At 39.8% G+C, this 27,045-nt stretch overlaps 1 protein-coding gene across 1 annotated transcript in view; it reads right to left on the reverse strand.

Annotated features, from left to right (window-relative positions):
* The window catches only part of LOC124157043 (ATP-binding cassette sub-family G member 4-like), a 67,567-nt gene that overhangs the window by 19,490 nt on the left and 21,032 nt on the right, over positions 1–27,045 (reverse strand). Inside the window, exons 2-3 of the mRNA XM_046531515.1 lie at positions 2,871–3,159; positions 836–1,002 (exon numbers count right to left, since the gene is read on the reverse strand). Coding sequence (XP_046387471.1) covers positions 836–1,002; positions 2,871–3,070 — 367 coding nt within the window. The 5' untranslated portion in view covers positions 3,071–3,159. The remainder of the gene's footprint in view (positions 1–835; positions 1,003–2,870; positions 3,160–27,045) is intronic.

Genomic DNA, 27,045 nt, shown 5'->3' on the forward strand with positions numbered 1-27,045 from the left:
GTATTAATAACAGGGATTGTTGATGGGTAATTTAGAGGCTGGCTAATTAATAAAAAATGTAGAAAAGTACCAGAAAATCAATCGATGGACTGAGATACTGAAGTCCATCAAGATACTAATGGGACAACTTTGGGGTTAGTAACTAAGAGTGGCGTTGAGTAATACAAAACTGTTGGGGTAGGTACAGGGAGTGCCAAGGAACCCATCCCATTCCCTCTTTCCTTCCCGTTCTTGGGTTTTTCCCCTCCTTCCCTGCAAACGCTCCCTCCCTCTCTTCTCATTCCAGGAATCCAGCGATCGAGCGTACATAAGGCGGACACAGGAGGAGAAGCACCTGATTGTGTCATGTAATGTCATCGCGTTATTACTTTACCGAATAAAACCCCATTGAGAAAAACTCTGTTGATTGATTGACCAAAAAAAACCAACAAAAACTATCCCCATTTTTACAATTCACCCACAACTCCTGGACAAAAATCAGGGAAGGTGACTTCAAAATTAGTTAAGGACAAATATCAGAATAAATATAAACAAAATTGCTCAATCCATAATAAATATGGCCATTTTGGTAAAAAAAACAATGATATGCATAAATTTCATGCAAACAATCTATGGTGTTTAAAATGAAATTTATGGTTTTCAGACCCGTGGGGATTGACAATAAAGTGGGAACCAGTATTGGCAATCACCATACAATTTCAAACAAAGCACCTGCTCTGGGTGATGGGTTAGTTGCATTTCAGAGATCAAAAACAGTAGTAGTACGAGAAGAGACCATAGAAGAGACGATTCCTTTATGATGAGAGGAGGGGTCAATTCAATAGGTGGCGCTCACCTCTCCTCCTCCCCTCGGACACAGAGTGCGACAGACTGGTAAACTCGATGTCGACGGGAGGCCTCTTGGGCAGGTGCGTCAGCATCCTCGTCTGCAGGAATGCATTGGGCACCTTCTTGGCCAGGGCCCCACTGCTTGCCCCAGCCAAAGGAAGACCTGCGCCGCCCCTGCCGATTAAACAAGATACAATCAGTGCCACAAACACAAACAAGACAAGGCATGATTCTTTATTTACCAGATGCAACATTCATACTATTTCCAGAGAAAAATTATACTGGAAATGAATTTATAGTTTTAGCAATTTTGTTACAATTATATTGGACGAATGAATTTTCCCAAGGCTGTACTCTTTGATTGGCAGTTATGGGGTTGGATATGGTCAAGGAACACACACAATGCAGATAACATGTATAAAGGAGGACAGAACACCTATGAACTCACTCACTAACAGCTATGAGTGAAAGCATGTATTTCAAGGCTAAAATGGCATTTTGGCATAGATATTTGAGTAAAATTGATAATAGGCAATTAGGAAACCAAATTATAAGTATGAAAATTAAATATAGTATGAGGAAATGAACATAATTTGTCTTACAAAATTGACTTTGAAAACTGAATAACTAGCAAAAATTCAAATTTAGCCTGGAGCTTAAAGCAGCAACTAGACCTATTCAATGGTTTACCTGACTCTCTTCACCCATCCATTCCATTTACTAAAGTTTTTTCATTGTTTGGGGGAAATTCACTGATTGTTTTAGATTTGACCATTTTAGATTTAGCATCAAAAATAACATGCATAGATTTGGATTATACTGAATTAATACCTTAAGTGATGAAGTGATCCTTAACGACTTGAGCCAACACATTCATCACAAACTATTAGAGCTTCACACATTGACTAATGACCATTCAACCAACTAAAACAGGCTATGTGAAGGAAATGTAAGATTATAAGAATAATACTAGCTAGTCAAAGGATATCATCCTTGCCTCTTAGCGAAAACAAATATAATTTTACATAAGCACCATGTTTTTTAATGTCTGAATGTTCTTCTTCTAAAACTAATTGTAATTTTCACAACAAACATACTTGTAATTGACCATAATTTAAGAAGCTTTAGGTAGTTATTTTCTTTTTTTAATAAAACGTGGGTTTCGTGAAAAAAATATATTATTAATATTGTAATATTATATTTGGCCTTTCAGTTCTGTTAGAGTGTAGAAATGGTTACATCGGAGCCCCGATCCGGGCTGCCACTCAAAAGTCGCTCACAGTAATAACTGGACTGTGGAAGCGAAAAGGAAGAAGAAGAGATAGATAGGAGGTGGTATCGCAATGTCCGGACGCGATCAGGAGGGAGAGTTGGGGTCGGTAGTAGACAGGGCGGGATGGGGTTGTCCTGGGCGCCTGTAAACGCGGCACACTCAAACGGAACGCATTTCATTTGTGACGTGCGGGTCGTCGTATCTAAAGGATACGACATTATTGTCGACCAACAGCATGATGGACGAGAAGTTGGAAAATAAATTAATGCACATTCCAACCGAAAACAGCCGATTTATATTATCCAGCCTTAGATTAACATTAACCAGCATGTAACCTTTAAGATAGAGTACAAACCAGACCATAAAATCCGTCGGGATAATTTATATAGCAAGCCAAAGTAGAGCACGTCAGGATAACTAAAGCCAACGATATTTTCATGGAAAACGACTAAAAATATACATTGAATTAAGCGAAAAAGATGAATTAGATTTTCATTGAATTCACGCAGAAGATGAATACGAAGGAATGAAGAGAAATGTACTGAAAAATGGAGGTGAACAAGACAAAACTCACTCTACATCTTGTGCGATGACGCGAGCAGGTCCGATTTTGGCAGAGTTAAAAAATATATATTATATAAAAGATAAATCAATTAGCTGTTGATTTAAAAAAGATAAAATATTTACAGCCTGAACTTTAATTCGCGAGAAAAAGTTGACATTTTCATGGAAATGCCCATATAACACAAAGCGTAGCATAGTAACGTACCCGCATGGGATGGCTCCGTGGTTGTTGTTGAGTCCGTTGGCCGCGGGGAGGTCGGGGGGTGGCGGGGGGAAGGGGGAGGTGAGCACGCGCGCCCTCTCCTCACCCTCCGACGCGACAGTGGCGCCGCCACCGGACGTCCTCCGCGGAGACGTCCTCGACGAGGAGAAGTGCACCTGGATGGCGCACAACTCGGCCGCCATCTTGTCCTCCGCTTGCGCTGCTGCTGCGATGGTGGACCACGAGGGGCATCGGCCGAACACGCAACGCGATCCTCACCTCTGCGACTCACCTGAAACAGACGCAGAAAAAAAAGCAATTAAATACACATCTTGACACCTCTATGTACATCCCAAAAAGCTTTATTCGATACAACCTCGAACGGTTTCGATACTCCCGTGTCATTAGCAAGAGAGACTACAAATTTTTCTCTCATTAAGAGTCGTTTACATACCTGTGTGAAAGGGTAAGGGGGATAGGAGAGGCAAGAGGGTTAAGGAGGAAGAGGAATTACTATGATGGCAAAGGAGGTCAAAGGCCAGTCAGTATACAGGTTGGGATTGTTTTCTGAGAGGCGAGACGGGCTCTTGGTATAGAGGAGAATGGTGGTATCAAGTCACTTAACAGATATTTGTCGAACAGCTTGGAATATGTCATAAAAAATACGAAGGAAAGCTACGTGATTCGTAAAAAAAACTACTACGAGCGTACAGAAAGCGTTACACAGATTTTGTGTAGGTAAAATTTCCCCATATTCTTTTTTCGCGCTCTGGAAATTTTGTGCTAATCCTCCGACTGAGGTATAGAGTGAAGGGTGTAGCAAGAGAATCAAGATAACAAGAGCACTTGAGAATATAGGAGAGGAAGATCCTTAATGTTCTAAACGATTTTTTTCGATTGCCTTAGGCAAACATCAAAGGGGAGGAGGACATTTGATGGCCTCCCGATGGCTAAACTAAGAGTGAAGGGTGGAGCAACAGTATAATAAATAGTTTAGGGATAAAAAGATTAAGAGTAAACGAAGCGGGCAAGATGTAGTGGAATAACATCCTGATTTAATGAAAAAGAGAGATGGGAAGTTTTCCGCAAATTTTATTGAACAATGTACGACGCGTTTCACCGTCAGATCATTCTCAAGTGCAATGTGAAGCTGTTGAAATCAGGAGCTGTATTTATAAAGTTAAGATGAGTGGGTGGTGATTGGGGGGGGGGGAGGTTGAGGAAGGGGAGGGATTTCTTTGATGAAAGAACATTCATGGGCCACTTCTTGTCATCCCATTCCCCAAGTAAAATACCCAATGACACAACCCCCCTTCCTCAACCTTCCACTCTCCACACATCCGAACTACTTACACAAACACTGCTCCTGATTTCAACAATTCCATATTGTGTCTGAAAATGACCTGATGGTCGAAACGCGTCGCACATTATTAAATAAATTTGTTAGAAAAATTGCCAAATCTCTTTTTCATCAAATAAAAAGGTTACTTGAAACAGAGGTTAACATTGAAGAGGGGCTTCGACCCTGGCCTACCCACGAACGAGGATAACAAATAAATAAATCGATGTTTATTCATGTTGATCACGTGATTCGTGCCGATCAAGTGGTTAATGAAGAATCGCCGTATGAAGTGCGCGGAAAAGAAGTTAGCCCATCGTAATATACCACACTAAGCCTAACCCGGCAATAGTCGAAAAATAATAAACGGAAATCGTAATGACGTTGGGAGAATTACAAGGATGATATTAGAATCGATGTCGACTACAGAATCAATGTCAACCGAGGGGGGAGGGCGGCAAGCATCATGGCGGAAGGGTGCAGGGAGTCCGAAGCAGACCCTCCCTCTTTGCACCTTCACCTCTCCTTAGCTCGCGTCTTAATTCGCATCCATCCTTCGTGAAGAGATCCTCCGCAATAGGAGGGAAAACGCCCTCAAAGTGACCGCGTGCACTGCATTCCACAAATCGATAAACATTTCAATACGCAACGTTTTTCGCATCGCCATCAAACCAATCATCTCGCGACACGAACGAGCGTCTTTTGATTGATTCTACACGAAGAAAATTAAGGTTTTAAAGTATTGCGCAGAAAATATGCCGATCAAACTTAGCAACGCCGCTGGGTAGACAATACGATGGTTTTTTTTTTCAAAGCGGTAATTAAAAAGGTTCAACGATTTAATGCCTTTTTTCTTATAATGGTATCTGACGAAGAAATAAGAGCGAACTGAATCAAAACCTTCCTCCTTTTAGAAGCACAAGGAGCAATTCATAAACAGAAAATAACTGAATAACGCTTGTTTAGTGGCCTCTGCGAATTTGGATCATGACCCAGTCACTCGCGTATCCCGCTGATAACCGTGACAGCAGGCCTTCACTATCAGATATTGAGAATGAAATATTGATGCCCTCCATACACAGGTTGAAAATTTTAAATTTTGGTAATTCACATTTTAAATTTCAACTCAATCATCTGCGTTACTGGTGTAACTCTGGTGATTGGCTATCGACTTAACACACAGCAAAACGAAGGAGAGACTTTATATATTATTATATTATTATTATTTTTTTCCTTTAACTTTTCTTCAGTTTTCACTGAGTTGTTTTATTGTAAAGAGCACGGGTTCTCACCAAGGTAACTCTTAACTATTGAATCGCGTTGAAAAATTTTCTCGTGATATGACAGGTTGAAATTATTATAGCCTTTTGCAATTTGATGTATGTATTTGGATGAAGGCTGAGTATTATGAAACTGTTTTGTATATGTTTTGGGATGACACCGGTAGCTGAGATGACTAGTAGAGCTATATAAACCTGTCCCATATTCCATATTCTTTTTATTTCTATTGCCAATTCTTGGTACTTATTTATTTTTCCGGCTATTGTCTTTTCGATGTTATGCGACAATGGCACAGCAATATCAACTATGTAACAAGCTCTATATTTCTAGTCAATCAACATTATTATCTGGTCTGTTATTAACTATATTATGCTATATATAACTATATATTAACTATGTTATTATACTTTATCTTTTTGGATTGGCAAACCGTAGTAAATTTTAAATGCGCAGTTTTCAAGCACTGTTTCGGGGTGGAACTTGTTATTATTATTACTTTTATTAGTCCATGCACTTTCTCAGCTTGTTTCACCAGACGGTAATATTCACCTATCATCAGGGCAAATTAAGATTAGGCTCGGATGTTAAGGAAGAGAATTCACCCTGTCCTACACTGTCCGATCATGCCCGACCCAGGAATCTTCTCACGATCTCGCAGGTCTGTAGTAAAACAGCTTTTTGCCCGAGGTTAATCAGTTGTTTTTTTAATTCCCAGGTCTTCGACTTCTTTTTTGAATCTTTTAGACAAGACTCCCTCCGCAGAGATTATCAGTGGGTGAATGCTGACGTCTTTCAACTTCCAAATATTTTTTATTTCACCGGTCAAATTCTGATATTTTTGTGTTTTCTCTCTTTCCGTAGACTCAACATTGTAATACATCGACTATGTTTGCTCCTTGCTGTTTATTATTATTAGTATATTATTTGCATTATATATATGTAGCTCGTTATTTATTTTGGATCGCGAAATTATTTGCTTCAAAGTGTTTATTTTGATTGCCATTTTTCGAAACAGGGGTGGATAAGGATAGGTGGGGACCTGTGGGCCCGGCCTAGCCCCGAGACGAGGAAAACGAATAAAAATATTGGTTGTTGTAATTTGAGTGGGCTAGTTCACCAATTTTTCTTGGCACTACCGCTTGCGAAAGAATTTGAAAAATAACACGACATACATACTTTCGTTTTTAGATTCGTTCGTTTCAGTCCCCGATCTTGGCTCCACGCGTGAACGTTGCTGACTAAACTAAATTTACTTTTTCTAAAATAAAGTAACAAACCTTTTTTTTAGTTATTCCGGTGAGATAATTTAAAAACTAGTGTTTTCTCAAATTGGAGATGACAAATAATAATAAAATCAATAATGTCTGCAACGATCACAGGTTCCACCAATTACGACCTTTTAATTTAATTGGACAACAAATTTAAATTTTAAATTACAGCATTTAACTAGACTACCATTTCGACTGATTGCATAATTTTCAAGCTAAAGCTAAGCCACCGGACATAATTGCACAAAGAATTGGATGAATAATATGTAATATTTATTGATAATGGAATTATTCGTCGATTTGATCCCAAACACTAAAACAGGATAAACGCATACATTTTGGCCTTGATTTGATGAAATTACAAGATTGAAATGAACTGTTAAGTTTGATCAATGGTATGAAAAGTCTCAAATATTAGCTCTTTGGTACCAAGTGTATGACTTATTCTCCTCTCGAAGGAAATAGAAATCTCCTTCGACTACAGTCCATGTTACTCCGTTCAAGTAGCTTTGGTTCCCTAATTTCAGTCGTCGGGAAATTCTCTTGCATCACCAAAACTCCTCTCTACAAATAGACGTAGGCGGTCTGTCATATTCCCTGGAATTGGGTTGACTTTTATCTCACGATATCATCACGAGGTTCATGATAGTTGAGTAGACTAGACAACCCTTATAATTTTCTTAGATACCAACGGCAAATTATATCACGAATAGGCGAATGCCAGACATACATGAATACTTTCACTCCCTCATTCTGATTGAAATTTCACTCTTCACTCACCCTAGGTGAGAACTATGCGTAACATTAACTTATGCAAATCCAGAAATTTTGAAGAAGAAACTGCCTTTACTTGTGCATTGACTTCGTTATTTACTTATATGTATAACCACAATGTCTATTTAAACCGTATTATATATGGCTGTGAAATCTCATTCCATCATTTTTATTTGTAAATTTGTTATATCCACTACTTTTACACGTCTAGGAATTTTGTTTTATATGTTGTTTGCACTAGCAATTGTGTATCATTTTTTATGCCTAAATTGTGTGTTTTTGCGGAAATATTTGGATGACTCCATTTTGTATGATTAAGCTCTTCAAATACTTTGGATATTTTTTCCAAGAAATTTTTATTTTCCAAAAACCTAATTGTATATTTCATAAATGAATAATTTCACCCTTCAATGAAATTAGTTATTTTTAATGCCCTTCATAGCCTACCGAGAGGTTATAATGAATGTAAATACTTTTCACTAGGGTCCTACGATCATCAATTTTTTTAATCTCACACAAATACCATTTCAAAATCCAAATATATCGCATAGAAGTTACAATTGTTTCTCCATAGATCCTTTCTATTAAGACGAATTTAGAAGAATTACGATAGAAATCTCATTCCGAGTCTAAGTGAATAATTCTGTTATTTTCGGATAAATATAAATTACGATGGGATCGTGATAGCGGAGGAGGGTTTGAATTACTCTAGAGGGCACCAGGTTCCAATATGGGTGAATAGTTATGCGTCCCAAAATTACATGATTTGTATGAGAGATGGAGAACAATTTTTGGCCTTTACATATGGGGGCTGAAATGGGGTGAGGTTGGTGGATGACTTCACTGCTTCTTTCACGAGTCTTTTTTCAGAGGTTTATCGACATGGACCTCACCACTGCCACTGCGATAAGCTAATGGCTGGATGGTATTCGATTTCTTATCAAAATCTGCTTGCACGACAGGGACTGAAGTTGACCGATAGAATGATTAATATAGAGCTAATAATTTAGGAGATACTTAAAGATTTGACGATTTTGGAATCGAGACACTAGAGAGAACTATTTTTTTAAGAAAAATAAAAAACTGAATTATCATCTGTTCGATCGTTTCTCTTCTAGTGTAAGGTATAAATGATAAATACAGGTGTTTATAGATGTATTTTTATCCTATCAACAATAGCAGTGAGCCGCTCAAACATTTTGACGAGGATTAAAGCGTTTATACCTTTCGAGGACTTACGCGTTTCAGGCCGATACTAAAGTGTTATATAAAGTTAAATACTCTCGCTTCTATATTTTGCTCAAGCAGCTGTGATATTCGCAATTATTACCGGCAATTAGAGGATATAATATTATATGGTATAGTATGTAATACCGGGCACTGAAATATTAAGTGAAACCTGAGAAATAAAATTCAATTCAACGGGCAGCTGTCCAGGTAGGTCAGTTAGCCACTATGACGTTGCGGACGATAACACCTCTTTTTCAAATGTCTATATGTCTGCACCCTATTGTCCTGGTCAGGCCGCAACTCGAATACCCTTCAATCATGAACAATCCAGCGCAGAACGATTTAATCACTGAACTCAATGAAATACAAGCGAAAAATGCGCGATTCGTCAAAATTGCAACGAGCGAAAAGAGAGTCTTACGCAGCTTTCGGATTAATTAATCCGGAGGCAGCTATAGAGTCGCAGGCTTCGAGCTAAGCTTGGATTGATCGAACGTTTCGGAATAGATACTCTTCGTTCTTTCTAAGTGACACGGATAATGCCTTATTCGAACGGCACTATGATTCGAAGTCCACAAGAAATGATAAAATAAAGACCTTTAATTAACGGATAGACCTAGGTATTCGTTTTCCCCGAACATTGAAGCTATAATATAAAGTGAACTAGAAAAGCTATAATATAATATATGGAACAAGTGAAGAAGGATGTGAAAGAAGAACTACGTAGGTCTGAAAAGATTAGCTGATAGGAGAACTGAGTGGAGAGCTGCGTCAAACCAATCCTAGGATTGTTGACCAGTGATGATGATGAATATAAAGCTACTTTATATAGTACATAAAGTTACGAAATGCGTCACACACATGTTAAAAGAATTAGACTAGGAATCTCTAGAGACTCGGAGGCTCCGCGCTAGCATTAAGATTGCTAGAGCAATTGAGAATAGATATCTGTAAGAGCGACTCGGAGAACATCAAATTAGAACATCACTATACTTCCAGGTCCGATGAAAAGGATAAATTAAGAGATATATTTCGCCGAACGGATAGGTATGGGGATTTGAATTTTCCCAATAAAAGACCTGAATGAATGCTAGGCGGAATTTCTTTGGAGCAATTTCTTATTTGTAAATGGCTGGTGTCTTAACACCCCCCACCACACGCCTAAGGAGACAGCTTGCGGGGTGGATGCAAATAAATTCATAAATGCTGGTACGTACTCATTATCAGTAGTCAAATTCCATTGCACAATTTCTTTTCTTACAAACGGGGTTAGCATTTTAAGAGCCTGCATCACTCTCATTCCCACGATTGTATTTTGTCTGTTTTGGTAAGGGTACGGTTGTATTTTGTCATTTTTACTTGCTCAAAACTTGATCGATACTCTAGAAATTTTCAGGGTGAGCGAAACTGACCTTGTTAAAAATTTGCCAGAATCACAAATTTAGAATTTTAATACATTATTTCCTCATATTCATTTTTTACATCTCAAAAACAGGCACAAATTGAGAAAGGTATACTCAATATACACATAAAATTTGGACACAGTTTATGAGACGAATAATGAAACAAGTCAGATTCAAGAATTACGACGAAATAAAAAGGAATGGAAATTAATGTGAGGAATGTTGACGCCAACTAACTGATAGATCGTTGAAGAATTCAGAAAAAAAGAAGTTATTGAGTCAAGAACTCTGGATTTCCTCATAAATTTGAAGAGTAAATTTACATTTGATTGTTTGCTCAGTGGAAAAATATTTGATTTCGCCTTTGTGGATGCGTCGTGAATGGCGGAAGTGGGTCTGCTTGACCTTGGTTAAATGGGGCGGCACAGGTCGATGATGGGCGTTCTCCCCTTCGGCGTCCCATTCGACGATGAGCGGAGGCGTAGCCAGCTGCACTGCGGCCCAGCACCGCCATTGGCGAAGGAATAGCATATGGATTGCACCAATAAATGGTAATAAAGTCGTAATGTGCAGATTCGCGAAGAACACATAGCTATCCCAAATGATTTTCTCTTCCGACGCCGTCTGCTGCGCTTATTTTTCGCGAAATATTCAGACTTCACGAAACACCGTAATCTATCCACTTATATCTAAACCATATTACAACGTATTGAAGCAATGATAAATTTCGGTATCTTGCCGTACAATCTTAATTTACCTAAATATTTTTTTGGAAAATAATATATCGCTAACCTATCATGATGATTATTTCCGCCACCTTTTATTCGCTATCTTCAGAACTAGTAACGTTTTTCCTCACTAACATTAACCCCATCGAACTAATCTACACAGTATCTCAACTAACTGAACTTAAAATAGCTGACGTAATTTCATAAAAATCAATACAACACCCTAATGTTCGAATTCCCGAAGAAGATTCATTTTCTCTTCCAGCGCCGTCCCCGACAATTTTTTCTGAACGACTTACCTCACCCTCAGCGGTGTCATCTCACCACTTAAATCTCATCCTGCGTTACGCAGCAGCATCATCTTATCACGTAATGCAGGGAACATAAATTTAAATAAACAGGGTGGAGAAAAGTTGTGTCACGAAATGACACAATTTCTTGGATAGTTCATGCCAGAAGGAATCAAAATTACTCATGATGTTTATGTCGAAAAGGCACCATTTTTAAACTAGAGAAACATTGCACCAGGCGCACTGATTGGCCGCAAGTTTGCCCTGTTGTCGGATACTCTGGACAACACATGACTTCGAATGCTTTGTCTACCGAAGATCACTATGTATCCAATGCTTTATAAATGTGCGTTTTCGACCAAAAACTCAATGTAATTTTGGTTCCTATACAATTTCGTGACACAACTTTTATCCATCCTGTATTGCCGTGAAAACCTATTTAATATAACACCTACATTCGATAACAATATCCCGCTACTAATATGATGCTCCTTTCCGAAGCCTTACACGCCGCTTTCTTCAGAACCAGTAACCTCTCCTCACTAACGTTAACCTCATCGCACTGATCTGAACAATATTTTAACTAACTCCACTTACAATAGTGAACGGAATCTTATTAAATCATTTTAACGCCATAACTTTCGGATTCCCGAAGGACAGTCAGTAATAATAATAATTATTATTATTATATTTATCATTATTTTAGTTGCGATTTCGTATTTGATAAAATGAATCCATCACTGTTACTCATGATCTGCCGTTCCCTCTCCTGTTGGTTCAAAATCCAAGCACTTATTTTCAGTGAAGCGGTTTCATTTCTTACTTTCTATTAAGAACTTTCAATTAAGATAGAGGGCTGACATATTTCTTAAAATTTATGTGGATTATATACATAGTAGCTTCCATTACTAATTCATAATGATCTCAACTTCCTCTTTAGTTTTCTTACGGGCCAGTTAGAAACGAAATTATGCAATTTTGCTATTGTCATGTAATTTGTGAGCGGAGTAATAAAATTATTATTATTATATTATTTTTATTAATCCAAATGATTTTCTCTTCCGGCGCCGTCCGCGATAGCGCTTTCTGAACGAATCACGTTTCCTTCAACGGCGCCATCTCACCAATTGAATGTGACCAAAGTAAAAACGAAATGCAGTGAACATAAATATAGATAAACTGCCGTAAAACCATACCTGCCAAAACACCGACGTTGAATAACAATATCCCGCTATCCTCATATGGTGTTCCTTTCTTTCGCCTTACGCGCCGCTTTTTACAGATCCATAAACCAACGCAAACCAACACGCGACAGATTTTCCAGACCGTAATTCCAATAACTGTCCTTACATTGGCAATCAGAATCTCATATGCAAATCATAATATACCGTAATGTTTGAATTCCATAGAAACATCCAACTATTCCAAACGAATTTCTCCGCACTGTCCCCGCAAACTCTTTCTGACCCAATCAAATTTTCCCAAACATCGTCATCTTAACATAAACCGAGACTAAACTGTACGCTGTTAACATTAATTTTGGCGTACTGCCACAAAGCAAAGATTCCTAAATATCTACGTTGAATAACAATATCCTGCTAAAATAATAGGATGATCATTTCCTGCGCCGCTTTCTTCATAACGAGCAACCTTTTTCTCCCCAACGTCAACTCAGCTCGACCAAAATTACCAACACCCATTTTGCACGAGACAGATGGAGTGATAAGCGAGGCTCGGGACAAAATTCAAAGCACAGGACTTTAAGATCCTTTCCCAAGATATCCTAGGTTCCATGAATATGAACAGGCCAAAATATAGGGGGAAATAAATTTGAAAAAGAAAAGTTGATCAGAGTGTGATTGTTAGACACTGCTGAAGCGTTAGCTGGAAAAAGTCGGAGCTCTGAGCTTAAAGTATTTTATTTTCGCTACCGTTTACTGACCTGTACAATGTTTAGCGAGGAAAGTTAAGAAGAAGGCACATTTTTTGACTACTAGTTCACATCCCGTCATGCTGGAAATGGTTGAGAAACTCTCCTTCCAAACTATAACTTTTATTAAACATTCAAAATAACTTAGAAGGATCAAAAGAGTAATAGAAATGCGATAAATCAAACCGGAAGTTTTCTAAACCACTGACATCTCCACCTTCGATATCTCCACCATCATGAGGTTTTTTCCAACTAGCGCCTAAAATTTTGTTCCGTAAACTTTAGGTCACTTTCTACAGTCATTAATATTGTAAGATTTAAAAAATAATTTGCATAAGTGATCCAACCAAATGTAAACTTCCAGTAAGCAAAAAAACTTCAATAATCTATGGGTAAATGCTGTAGCTATACTGTAAATACCGTTATAGCCGCTCATCTATTTGGCTAACACACTCAAATTTCACCAAATCTCCTGATTATGCGCTCTCTAATTTTGTTAATAACTGTCCTAAATCCCTGAAAATTGATACTTTTTCACTAATTACATTTTTCAAAAACAATTACCAAATCTGAAAGGCAGCATAGAGGGTTGGGTTAAAAATAATACTTCCAGGCGTTGAGTTAGTTGGCCTAGAACGCCATAAAGATAAAGCTTTGAGGAGATTATTAAACTTATAAGAAATGACCACGCATATATGAAAACAAAAGCGACGCTTATTTAACATTAAGAACAAAGCTGCCACGGAGATACGCGAAAACCTTATCGTCTGGATTCCGGATAATCGAGGAATACTGACTTCATGATGTGCTGAATTATGCAGAGAAAGAAACGGAGACCCCAAAAAATCAATCAACGTCAATAAGTTTTAAGTATTAAGATCTGGGAATTGGGGATAATACAGAATGTATGGTGGATGTAAGAAAAATTATAGATCAAGTGTCATACCATAGCATAGCATAAAATGTCAGGATTATTTGTAGACTTGATACTTTCGTGGGAAGCAAACAAAAATCAGGGTACTGAACTTTTCAAGAAGTTTTCGAGATGATTTAGAGAGAAAATCACATCGATTCCCTCTTTTAAATTTAAACACAGCCAGGTTGGCGCTATCCTCCGCCCAAGGTATAACTTCGTTTGCAGTGGTATTATTTCAACTCACGGCCGCCTCAACAACTAAAGCTCTTTTATTGGTTTATAAAAGTACCAACTTTCACCGTTCAATTTCCTTGACTTTACCACGATTTCCGGATCCAATGCCTTTAAATTCCCTGAATTTATATCAATGGAAAAGCAGTAGTATGTAGGGCTTTATGGAAAAATGCAGCAAGGTTTCATCATCACTGGTCAGAGATCCCAAGATTGGTTTGACACAGCTCACCAATCAATTCTCTTATCAGCTAATCTTTTCACACTAACGTATTTCTTCTATTTCACATCCTTCTTTACTTGTTCCATAAATTTCGTTCGAGGCCTTCTTTTTTCCGTTCTTGCCTTCCACTTGTCCCTCGACGTATGTCTTCATCGGACCATCATATCTCAAGATATGTTCAATAAGGTTGTTCCGTCTTATTATCAAGGTTTTCATGAGGCTTCTCTTCTCTCCCACTCTTCTTAGGAGATCCTCATTACGCACCCGGTCGATTCATCTGATCCTCATCATTCTTCTGTAGCGCCATATTTCGAATGCCTCCACCTGCTGTCATTGTTCTTGCCTCACTTCCGTAGAGAGGCATACTCCAAATGTAAGTTCTGATAAACAGCTTCCTTACTTCAATGTTTAAATTTCATGCTGAAAGCAGATCTTTATTTTGGTGGAATTTTCTCTTCGCCTGAGCTATTCTAAATTCTTTTCTATTTTAAATTCTACAATGATGGAAGATGGGACTTCGTAGTTCCAATCTCGCCCAATAAAGACGTATTATTATTATTATTCTGCTGAAGGCAAGGTGTAATGTGAAATAAAGTCAAGCAGTAGTGGCAATAGAGGTAGAAATAAAGTCAAGCAGTCAAAGTCATTTTCCCTCAACCCCTAAGCCGCACAGCCACAGTCTGCAACAACACGCTCGAACGCAGTCACAATACAACCACAACTTTTATACTTTTGCATCGTCTCTGGAGTTTCTCCCTGGCCATAATCCAATATCCATGACCGTTATGAACCCTGCTCAAGAGTCTATGTCCCCTCGTCAGCCCATGACAATATCAACAGTCGTAGGTGATCTCTGCATTTCCTTCGGGCTCTCACCCCGTCCGTTGGCTTTTGCAGACAACAGTTTCGCTGACTGCAATGTCAGCCTATTCAGGTCGCAGGTGATGAAACAGGGCTTTAATTATATAGGCCTTCTCGTTCTGGCGATGCTCTCTCAATGGCTGTCCATCTCTCATGGTCGGTGGTCGAAGTAGGTGGGCTTCAATCCATGGGAGTACCCAGCGGGGGGCAGGAGAGGGCTGCCCTCCCCAGAAGCAAAAGTAAATTTAATTCAAAACGAAAATTTGAACAAATTTTCTTTAAATCCAAGGAAACTGACATTCGTATAAAACATACAATAAAATTAAAATATTTTTTCCGAGCGAATATTTTAGTAAGTTAATGAAGCGCTGTTATGATTTTCTTGAAATTTTGGTTTACTTAACCTTTTCTGTGTTACAGCTTGAACGACCACGGCTTGCCCCCCCCCCCCCCCCCCCTCTAGTTTCGATCCCGCGACCGCCCTTGCTTCATTCACGAGACGGACTCAATGGAGGCTCTTAGAAGGGACCGCATGCGTAAGTACCAAGGTGTGCGATATGAGTTATCAGAACTTGCTGGCAAGAAATGCGGACAAGTGTGTCTCCTCCCCCTTCTGAATATTAGCTTCGCGATAGTCAGTCGAGAGAGAGTGCAGCCCATGAACGCACGCACGGCGGCCGTCGACTCGTGTCCGCGCTCAACGATCGATAAATGATCCTCAAGGCAGGAGGAGGAGGAGGAACACGATGAGGGCGGGAAAGAAGGAGAGAACATTCCGACGCAGCAGACGTTTCATTTTCCGCGCAACAAACATTCTGTTGATATGAAATCGTTTCAGGCTTAATTTTGTGGAATAAATGACATCAACCTTGACAACAAATCAACCTTGAAAATGACACCATTTGTCGAAACCATGGTCGGTTAAGTGATAAATAAAATATTGTGGATATTACCATTTGTACTTTAATCATGGATCCCGTTGATAGATTAAAAAAATGACAATGAGATACCATCACCAGGAGTCAACAATCCCTAGATTACTTGGATGCAACACTCCACCCATTTCTCCTATCAGCGATTATTTCCGCACCAACGTATTTCTTTTCTTTCAAATCCTTATTTACCTTTTCGCTAATTTCATTCTAGGTCTTCATTTTCCGTTCTTGCCATCAACTGCAGGGGCGCAGCTAGGAATCAAGGCTAGGGGATGTTTTAGGCGCAACTAGACCTTGGGTTTGTGGTATACCCGCCAGGACAAGCGGGAGGTGCGGGGGCCCTCCCGCAGAAAAATTTTAAGATAAGTGATTCAAAATGGTGAGTTTTATGGCTTTCTGTGGGATATTTTATTAATCCTTACCCTATTCTATAAATATATCAATCAAATTAAGTAAAATGGATTAAACTTGAAAGTTTATCTCAGCTCTGGGGGGGGGGGGCGGGGTTTATCCCCAAAACCTCCCCCTCGCTGCGCCACTGATCAACTGGTCCTTCGACGATTGTCTTCGTGCCTTAAGACAGTGGCGTAACTATGGGGGAGGGGATGAGGGGATAGATCCCCCCCTCAAAGCCTCAGAGAAATAAAAAAGTTTTTAAAACTATTGTCTAATTTTGAAATTTGATAGCTGCACCTGATTTAAGTTAAATTTTTAGTGCCAAAATGAAGTAAAATGAATATCCAGGCATGCCATTTTCCAAAACTTTTTCCCGGACTTTGAACTCGATGCTTGGGGAGCGGGAGGGGGGGAGGTCGCCACCCCTGGCCATTCCATCCCCCCCGCCCCCAAAGCATATTCCTAGTTACGCCACTGCCTCAAGATTCGACCGATTCGGTAGTTTCGCCTTCAAGATTTTTCACGAGACTTCCATTCTCTCCTCCTCATCTTAAGGCTTACTCGTTACTTACTCATTCGATCGTTTAAGTGGCACTTCACCAATTTTATTTTATTTCCGATAGAAACATATTTTGAAAAAAAAAAAATGACCGCACCCATACTTCTCCATTTCTTGACCCCTCACCTAGTTTTCTATGCATTAGCGGCGAAAATTCCGAATCTAGGTCTAATTCCTTCCGCAGATTAGTTGATGACGTAACAAACTCATGCCGAGCGGGTCGCCGATTATACGCAACTCCTCGCCCTAGTGTATAAGTCTCGGATGTTTTTTGTTGCATAACTTGTATTTTGTGCATTACTTGTGTACTTTTCTTGTTATCGATTCCTTCCCTCAACAAAAAATTATTTTCTCTCCGAACGAGCAAATGAACCACGACTCTGATGACGACACTCATTAATGAACTGAGAGCGGCAACTTTCGTGTTTTTTGTTAAAAACTAACGAGAGGAAGACTGTTTCTTATTTCTGCCGTAACTTACCTTTCCCTTCTATCATCATCATCAAGATAGGTCACCTATAGGATATATCCTAAGATTGGTTATACGCAGCTCTCCATTCCTCTCTCCTATCCGCTAGTCTTAAAAATAGCGACGTATTTCTTCTATTTTTCATCCTTCATAACTCATTCGGGGCCGTCCATTGCCCTTCTTCCCTTCTACCTGTCTTTCTATGATTGTTTTCATCAGGCCATCATGTCTCATAATAAGACCAACTAAGTTATCCCGTCTATTCCCAATGGTTTTCAGAAGACTTCTCTTTTCTACCACTCTTATTAGTACTTCCTCATTTCTTACATGGTCGATCTATTTTATCTCCATTTCTTCGGTATCACCGCGTTAAGAATGTTTCCACTCTTGACTTTTCTGCTCCTACCAACGTCCAATCCGCGCTCTCATAGAGGAACAATACTTTCCCTTCCATCGACCGAATTCTACTAACTAATCGCGATTTAGACTCTGAGATGCAGAGTTCATCCTTCCGCCATCGAAAGAGAATTTGCGCCTAGAATCCTCTCCGCGAGTGTAGAAAGTGCGCGGATGTAGAGGAGGAAGGGGTGGGGGTGTCCGTCATAGAGTAGTGGGGGGGGTTGCCTCCATCCCTCCCCCCACCCTCCTCCCTTCACCCCTAACAAACACGAATTGCGACGACCGCACACACGAGCACACCGGATTTTCTTCCTCCCATTCCATCCCTTTTTTTCTTCTCCTGCAACTGGATTTCGGAGGAAATCAGGCCGATGAATCGATGAAATAAAAGTTCCGACAAATATCTCCGACACACGATTATTTCTACAGTGAAAAGATGTTTACGAGTGGAAAAATTGTCCGGTTTTAACAGAAAAAAATGCAATCAAAACATTAAAAAATGACGAATTCCTTCAATTTTTCTCAAAAAACTTTTTTTGGGATGTGCTGGAAAAGTTTTGCTGGTAAATCGTTCCAGTCATGTGTCGTCTTTTTTTAGTGATAAAAAATGTTTATTGGTCCTTTGCGACTTTCACCTTACCTTGGAATGGTAATCGTTTTTTCCCACAAAGTTTGATTTTGTTACTTCCTTCCCATGTTGCTACTGAGCTCTTTCCCCGTGCCTGACAATCCTGTACTCTTTACTATATTCTCCTCCTTTTAACTAACAAGGACAGCTATCCCAGTGCATTGAGCATTTCGGTAGCTTGTATAATTATGTATCCTTTGCACATTCTGTTCGCTGGGTTGTGAGCAAATCACTACGGAAATATGTACTCACCAGACTGAGCGGTTTAAAAAATAATCACGGCATTAAATTAGATGTTTTAATGGAAATAAATTAAGCACAAAAGACTATGATTTAAGGAATTATGAAATATCAATTGGTATGCAATTTTCGACGTTTAAAAAAATACAATGAGGCGACTGTTACGCTACAACATATTAAAATTAACAATACATTGAATCGAAACTCGCACATAAAACCAATGAACCACCAATTGAAACTATGACCTCCAGCACGTGGGATACAAGGATACTTAACTAAAGTGATTCCCGATAAACTTTAGAGAGCTCCAGATTGGGAGGGTTTTCCGATGATGATGTTATGATTGCGATAAGCTTAAAAGAGTTATTCCACTAAACTACTTACACCATAGAACCGCAGGTGTTAGATATGAGGGCAAATGATAAAATTTGTACATTAAATTATTTAAGAATTTAATTTGAACCCAAATGATATTAGCTAACCAAAAACAGTAATTCCTAAGATGCCTCGATAAAGATAAACCATTGATTGTTGCGGATGTTTTTTAGTAGTCTAATTAATGGAATTTGAAATAAAGTTGAGATCTCACCAAATTCCTTGAAAATAAATGATAAAAATTATGCTCTTACGTTATTACTTTGAAAGTCAAATCCCTCGGAAAAGACATACGTTCACTGCTGGCATTATTTTGCCTATTTATGTACCGAATTCACTTGAAAGTAAAGGGTTTAAGTTTCCACAAATTACAACCTAAAAATTGAAAATTAACTATCAGCTTCTAAGTAGCTATGGTAATATCCAGGAGGCCCCACTAGGTGGCGGTAGCAGTCATAATTTGAACACGGGTCCCGCGCATTAATTCAAACTCCAACTTTTGCCACTTGTGGCGCGACCGACACTACCATCCCCTTCATTTGGCTTGTTGTCAGTGGCGGCTTATGAGTGATCGGCTGTTATCATCCTCTGTGAGCCGAGAATTTCACCGATTTTGGTGTTTTTTTTAGTACTTCTCCACCAGTAAGATATTTACGAAATATCATGGGTAAATCTCGGTGTTTTGTGCCCGGATGCATCTCCGGCTACGATTGGGAGCTGAGGGAAAATAAGCGGTTGGGGATACAGGACTACAGCAAGAATTTTTATCATACAGACTGTCCCAAGGGTCGTGTGTCATTTTTGACCTGTAATTTTACTACCTTTGCAGGGAGCAATATTCATGAAAATTGTCACACTTATGGGGAAAGGTCCTAAGTTTTGTTGAGTGTCAGCAAAATTTTACAATTTTGACCTCACAAAGTAGGTCCAAACCAAAAATTTGAATTTGCCTTATGGGGTTTCAATGTTAAAAAAATCGAAATAGACAAAAGTGTGAATTTCATTGACCAATATGTAAATTCTTAGGTTTTCGGACACGAGAAAACCGAAAATAACACTTTTATTCACGAATATTCAACCGTTGACCCAGTAAGGTCACCGTCAAGGTCATAAGGGTGGCAAATGGAATAGCATACCAACAAAGGTGTCGATCCATGGGTTTTGTAGGGTGCCCAAGTCATTGTTATTGTCCAAATACCCGTATTATTCACTAATTGACCTCCGAGGGTCACCACGGGGGTCAAAGGTCATAGAGTTAAAAGTCGGGCAATCATAAAAACCAAGGGGTCAAACCATAGGTTTTGAAGGATGCCAAAGTCGGTTAGGGTGTTCGTAGATCCGTATTGTTGATTTTTTGACCTTCGAAGGTCACAATTGGGGTCAAAGGTCATAGAGACAAACGTCGAGCCATCATGACAACCAAGGTGTCAAACCATAGGTTTTGAAGGGTGCCAAAGTCGGTTAGGCTGTTCGTAGATCCGTATTGTTGATTTTTTGACCTCCGAAGGTCACAATTGGGGTCAAAGGTCTTAGAGTCAAACGTCAAGCCATCATGACAACCAAGGTGTCAAACCATAGGTTTTGAAGGGTGCCAAAGTCGGTTAGGCTGTTCGTACATCCGTATTGTTGATATTTTGACCTCCGAAGGTCATAATGGGGGTCAAGGGTCATAGAGTTAAATCGGCCCACCATGACAGCAAAAGACTGTAACAATGTGTTTTAAAGGGTGCCCAAGTCAGTTTTGCTGTTTTTAAATCCATATTGTCGACTTTTTATTACCAGCGAGGGTCACAATGGGGTCAGAGGTCATAGAGGTATGTTTTTAAATAATAGGAAAACTAATGTCCCCAACCAAAGGTTGTTCGTCGAGATGGCTCGACGTTTGACTCTATGACCTTAGACCCCAATTGTGACCTTCGGAGGTCAAAAAATCAACAATACGGATCTACGAACACCCTAACCGACTTTGGCACCCTTCAAAACCTATGGTTTGACCCCTTGGTTTTTATGATTGCCCGACTTTTAACTCTATGACCTTTGACCCCCGTGGTGACCCTCGGAGGTCAATTAGTGAATAATACGGGTATTTGGACAATAACAATGACTTGGGCACCCTACAAAACCCATGGATCGACACCTTTGTTGGTATGCTATTCCATTTGCCACCCTTATGACCTTGACGGTGACCTTACTGGGTCAACGGTTGAATATTCGTGAATAAAAGTGTTATTTTCGGTTTTCTCGTGTCCGAAAACCTAAGAATTTACATATTGGTCAATGAAATTCACACTTTTGTCTATTTCGACTTTTTTAACATTGAAACCCCATAAGGCAAATTCAAATTTTTGGTTTGGACCTACTTTGTGAGGTCAAAATTGTAAAATTTTGCTGACACTCAACAAAACTTAGGACCTTTCCCCATAAGTGTGACAATTTTCATGAATATTGCTCCATGCAAAGTTAGTAAAATTACAGGTCAAAAATGACACACGACCCTTGGGACAGTCTGTATGATAAAAATTCTTGCTATGGTCCTAATACCGGATCTGACCCGTCCCCAAGTGTGCCTAGGTGGTCTGCTAATGATGTCAACGAGTGCTCTTCTTTATGAGCTGCGCAGGAATCATTTTTAATTCTCTAAAACATAGGTGCCGGAAGTTTAAAGACATGGTTGATATCTATGGGCCCTCAAACTTAATTCAGGCTAGGGAAAGTTAACAGCGTTTCCTTACCCACTTATTCTTCCCTTCTCTCAACGTGAATTAGCGTACCGATTTTGTGATTACGTACATTTTCACCACCAGGAAACTACTTAAACTCACGGTGATAGTTATATTTTCGTGGGCAGTTGACACGAACTTTATTTTTTAGCAATGAACGATTGAGACATGGATTCAAATTCGCCACAAAGCGTGCCTCTCGCGGCCATATTAGGGTGCCTTCACAGCTCCGCGTTGCGTCGACGCCACGAGAGCTCCCGCTCCGCCAGCAAATTTTGCCCTTCACAGCACTGCGTTGCGAAACGTGGATTCAAATTCGCCGCGTAGCGTGCCTCTTGTGGGCGTGCCGCTTTGGAACAACCGGGGCTGGCTACATCAGCGCCGCTATTTGATGCGACCGGTGGGAATCACAGGAACCAAGGGAGTGGAGAATCCTGTGTAGAGTATTTATGGTAATATCTATGAAAGAGCTTCAAAATTATGCAGCAATTTCTGCCTGGAAATAAATTATGACCACAAATGACCATCAATTTTTCGCAAAGCAGCACAATACCACCTGCCGGTCGTGAAATGAACAATTAAGTTCCTGGGGAAAATTCCCGATAAATTTTAATTTGGTGACAAACAAAACGCACACAGAGGCGACGCGGAGATGAAACTGTGGCCAAAAACACATGGAAAACATTTCCCCTGGAAATCTATTCATGAGAAGTCTTTATAGGAGTTTACCCGTTCGCTTGGAATGCAGTCGGTATCAGCAGTTTCACATCCATTAAAATATCCGAAAAACACGGAATAACTGATTAAAAAAATAGTCAATACCTGGAGATGGCTTTGACAGAGTACCACAATGGCCACCTATAAAGAGTGGCTCTGTGTAGAACCAGCCGCCTAGAAAGAGTACTAGAGAGCTGTGGTACTACGCAATACTACGCCTATTTAGTTTATGAAGCAGTATGGTGTCTCTTTCAATAAAAAAAGACTGAATACTCAGTAATAGGAAGTGATGAAATACCAGATCTACCACTAGAAAACGAGTGAATGCTTCCTCATTCCTCACTTGCAATGAGAAGGCTTGAATGTAGACTGTACAAGACAGGAGAGGAATCGTATTGGTATAAATAGATATACCAACTCTTTGCTTTTCAATTAGATCAAAATGCTTCAGCTTAAGCGGTGTTAAAAATGACCCAATTCTCAATGCAGGAAAAGAATTTCGCGTGTTACCACAGCAACGTACTTATGAGTGATACTGGATAAAAGCGGAAGGAGTAGTCAACAGAATTACAAAGTGAAGAACAATCATAAAAGCTCTAAATTCTATTTAATGGGGCCAAAATATTGCAGAGAAACGAAAGTAAGAATGTATTAACTGAAGGTAAAAAAGTTAATAACATATGGAGCATAGGTAAGGGAAGCGGTAAAACAGAAATAGGTTAACGACGACGGAGAGATTACACGAGAGGGATTTGCAGGAATAGTAGACTTGATAAAGTTAGAAATGATACAATAGTGAAGGTGATGGAATTGGAAAAAGATATAGTCGACGAGATGGAAAGGAAGAAACTGCACTGGTTTGATGATATATATAAAATACTAATTAAATTTTTCATTTTACTGAAAATCGTAGAGTTATATAGACAGCACGACCGACAGGTAATGTTTTTTTGAGTCCAAATTCTTAATAAAAGATACAACATGACGCCGAGCCAATACGCAGTTACTGACTCAGACTTGACTTCTTGGAATTTGCTAATCACCATAACTGATACGCAAAGACTTGGAATTTTAACACAATTTACTTATACTAAAATACTACACATGGCCGTACAGGTAAATTACGGTAAGCATAAAATATTATCACAGGCATGGTACTTTGAAACCAGTAAGTTATGAAATAACGGATGCCCACCCGTTCAAGTACTCTGTCCCTACCCTATGCCAAATCAATGGTAAATAGGGCCGGGTAAACAAATCTAAGGGGCCTTGGCTGATGACGTGACAGCTTCCAGCCGATATGCAGACAGATGGTCATGCTTTCGCAGCACCGTGAGTATCAGGTATGTGTGTTTGTTACCAAGGTGATTTTAACTTGATGATGACGTCCTACCATGGTCGAATAAAAAAATATGCAGAAAGATTCAATGGTTACAAGCCCAACTTGGTCGAAATTTGACATAATGATTGGATTGATAACGACTTAGTAATTTTCCACACAACGCTTGTTTAACCAAATCAGTTTCGACACTTACTGCGTCATTCTCAAGGGTTCAACCCCCTCTTTGTGGTACCCTTGTAGAGAAGTACCCTTGACAATGACACGATAAGTGCCGGAACCAGTAGGGGCGAATACTTGTTGCAAAGAAAATTACAAGGTCGTCACAACCACCACCATCAAGTTAAGTAGAAATACCTTTGCTTTTCCATTACATCAAAATGTGGTAGTTTGATTGGGGTTAATGATGACCCAATTCTCTATGCAGGGAAAGAAGGCGTCGCCATTCGATCTGCCCACGCCTCGACTCGCACTCTCTCTCCAAGCGAAAGCCTCCTCCTCTCCGTCTCCCCCGTCCCCCCTTATTCCCCCTCCCATCCCCAACAAAATAATGCAGCCGCTATCGCACAGCTTCGAGGAGAGCAGATGATTATGCGAAAAATATATATAAAATATTGCGGGGATTTTGCGGAGTTTGAAGCGTTAAACAGAGATCTCTGCCAGGAGGGCTTGGCAACCGATGGAGGGCGGATCTCGTTGTCACAGGGACCATAAATAAAAGCGCGCATGGTGGCCGCTCACGAAACAAAAAGCAAACATTGAAACATCAACTTCCGCATAATAATGGGAAACTTAAAGAGTAAAGGGAATTATTAGGTAGTTTAATGAGACATTGAAGTAATTCCACTGCATTTATTATCGCGCGACGCATTTCGATGTCGCAATAACATTTTCAAGCGCACTTTAAAATGTGTTATAACTACCAAACGCGCCGTGAGAAAATTAATTCACTAGAAATATTGCAATGCCTTATTTAACTAATATAATTAACTTCCACCACATTGTATTGACTTCCCACAAATTACATACATGAGCAAAGTCAAAAATTATAAAGAGAAATTCTAACAAAAGTTCGTAGGTTTTCCCGGAGAATAATATTTGTCACATCTACTCGGGTTCGGTATCTAGTAAAGCTGTTGAAGGTCGACGTTTCGCCGAGTGTCTATATCATCATCATCATTATCAGGACTGAGACTGAAAAAGTGTGAATAAGACAATGCATAAGCCGTGGCTGGTGAATTTATTACCCTGATCAGGGCATTTGGTTATTTAGACTCCGATTGAAGTGAAAATTTTTGAATTGGACAAGGTGCTGTTATCATTTTGACTCACTGCCAGTAATACCCCTGGTAATGATACGAGAGATAAAAGTCGACCTTCAACATCCTTACACGGTGCGTCGCCCGAGAAGTTTTAAAAATCCTGACATTTCTCCTCCTTTATGAGAGTTAAATTTAGTGGGAATGAAATTTACATTCAAAATAAAAGACATGAAAACAAGAGCCTTCTACATTGTCATCCAATCGGAACCATCACGAGATCTAGACTTATTAGCAATTTCAATCTTGCCCGCATGCGATGAAGCCAAGTTGCCAAGTCGTCAAGGGTACATCAAACACTCAAAGAGGGTTCAAATTTATAAGAATTTCAAAGATCCTGATGAATGACGAAAGAAATCTTACGTCCATCTAATCATTTCGTAGTAGTAGTAGAATTGAGATAAAGGGTGCGTCGACGGCAAGGTCATTTTGCACCACTACTCAATCGTTTGATTCAACACTCATTATAAATGGATATTTACTACGCAATTTTTAACATGAAATAGAGGGAAGCTTTTAAATTTTGTTGAAAAGACCTATTTCCTTGAGAAACAAAATTGTACTACTTAGATTGGTGGGGTGGTCTCCTAGAATAGATTCTAGGTCCCCTAATCATTTCGTTATTGCCATAAAAAAATCAATCAACGGGCTTTCAAGAAGGCACTCCGCTGACATAAACCTCGCTTAATTGGTACGGGAATTAAGCAACCAAAGATGTCATAGTGGTCTGCTCAGTGGCCAGGGAAGCCTAAGGTATGCGGTTCGATTCTCGGTCTAGGGGAATTTTTTATCCTCACCAATTAATATGAAATGTTGACATGGTTGTACTCCACAACGTGTTATACGCTACAAAAAAGAGACAAAACAAATAAGACCGATGCAGAGGGAGCTTGAAAGAGTAGCGAGCCAAAGGCGGAGGGACGTCCGTCCAGCTGGCTGACCTTGGCAGTGAGTGGTGTTCTTTCCTTTTGAGAGAGGTCATTCTCGTGCCCCGTTTCTTCCTCCATTTGCATCACATCGTTCACTTTGAGGCCGACGTTCACGACTGCAGCTGCAGCGGCAAAACAGTCGACAAGCGCTCGCGATTGCGCTCGGCGACGCTCAGACGTTTAAGGGAGGGCTTCCACACCGCAAAGACACCTGCCCCACGAGGCAAAGACGAATGAATTGGGCCCATTTCTGCACTTTTAGAAACTGCTTTCATTCCACACCCTCCAGCAGCCATTAATTTGAGAACCACCCTAACCTCCCCCAAGACTCTTTAAGATTTGCAAAAATATCGACGGGGAAAATACGCTCTCGGTGACAATGGCCTCATTCATCAACTTTCTTTTATTTTTTACTATGATTGGGTTTTGAAAATGGAACCTGGGATCACACGGTTGCGGAGCGTGCGGAAAGCATTCAGCCAATCTCAATCCCCACCGTACCCATAGACCTGCTTTCCACTGACGCGGTTGGCTAAATGCCATTCTACATTCCTCCCGTTCCATTGATTCCAATTCCATGGGAACCCAGCTAAAGAGACACATATTTTCCCATTTTTCGCGGCAGAAAATCAACGGCCCCCTGACCCCTTTTCATCTGAGTGGATGACGTCACAAACGC

This window comes from Ischnura elegans, chromosome 4 (genome assembly GCF_921293095.1).
Source record: "Ischnura elegans chromosome 4, ioIscEleg1.1, whole genome shotgun sequence".
Taxonomy (NCBI): Eukaryota; Metazoa; Arthropoda; class Insecta; order Odonata; family Coenagrionidae; genus Ischnura; species Ischnura elegans.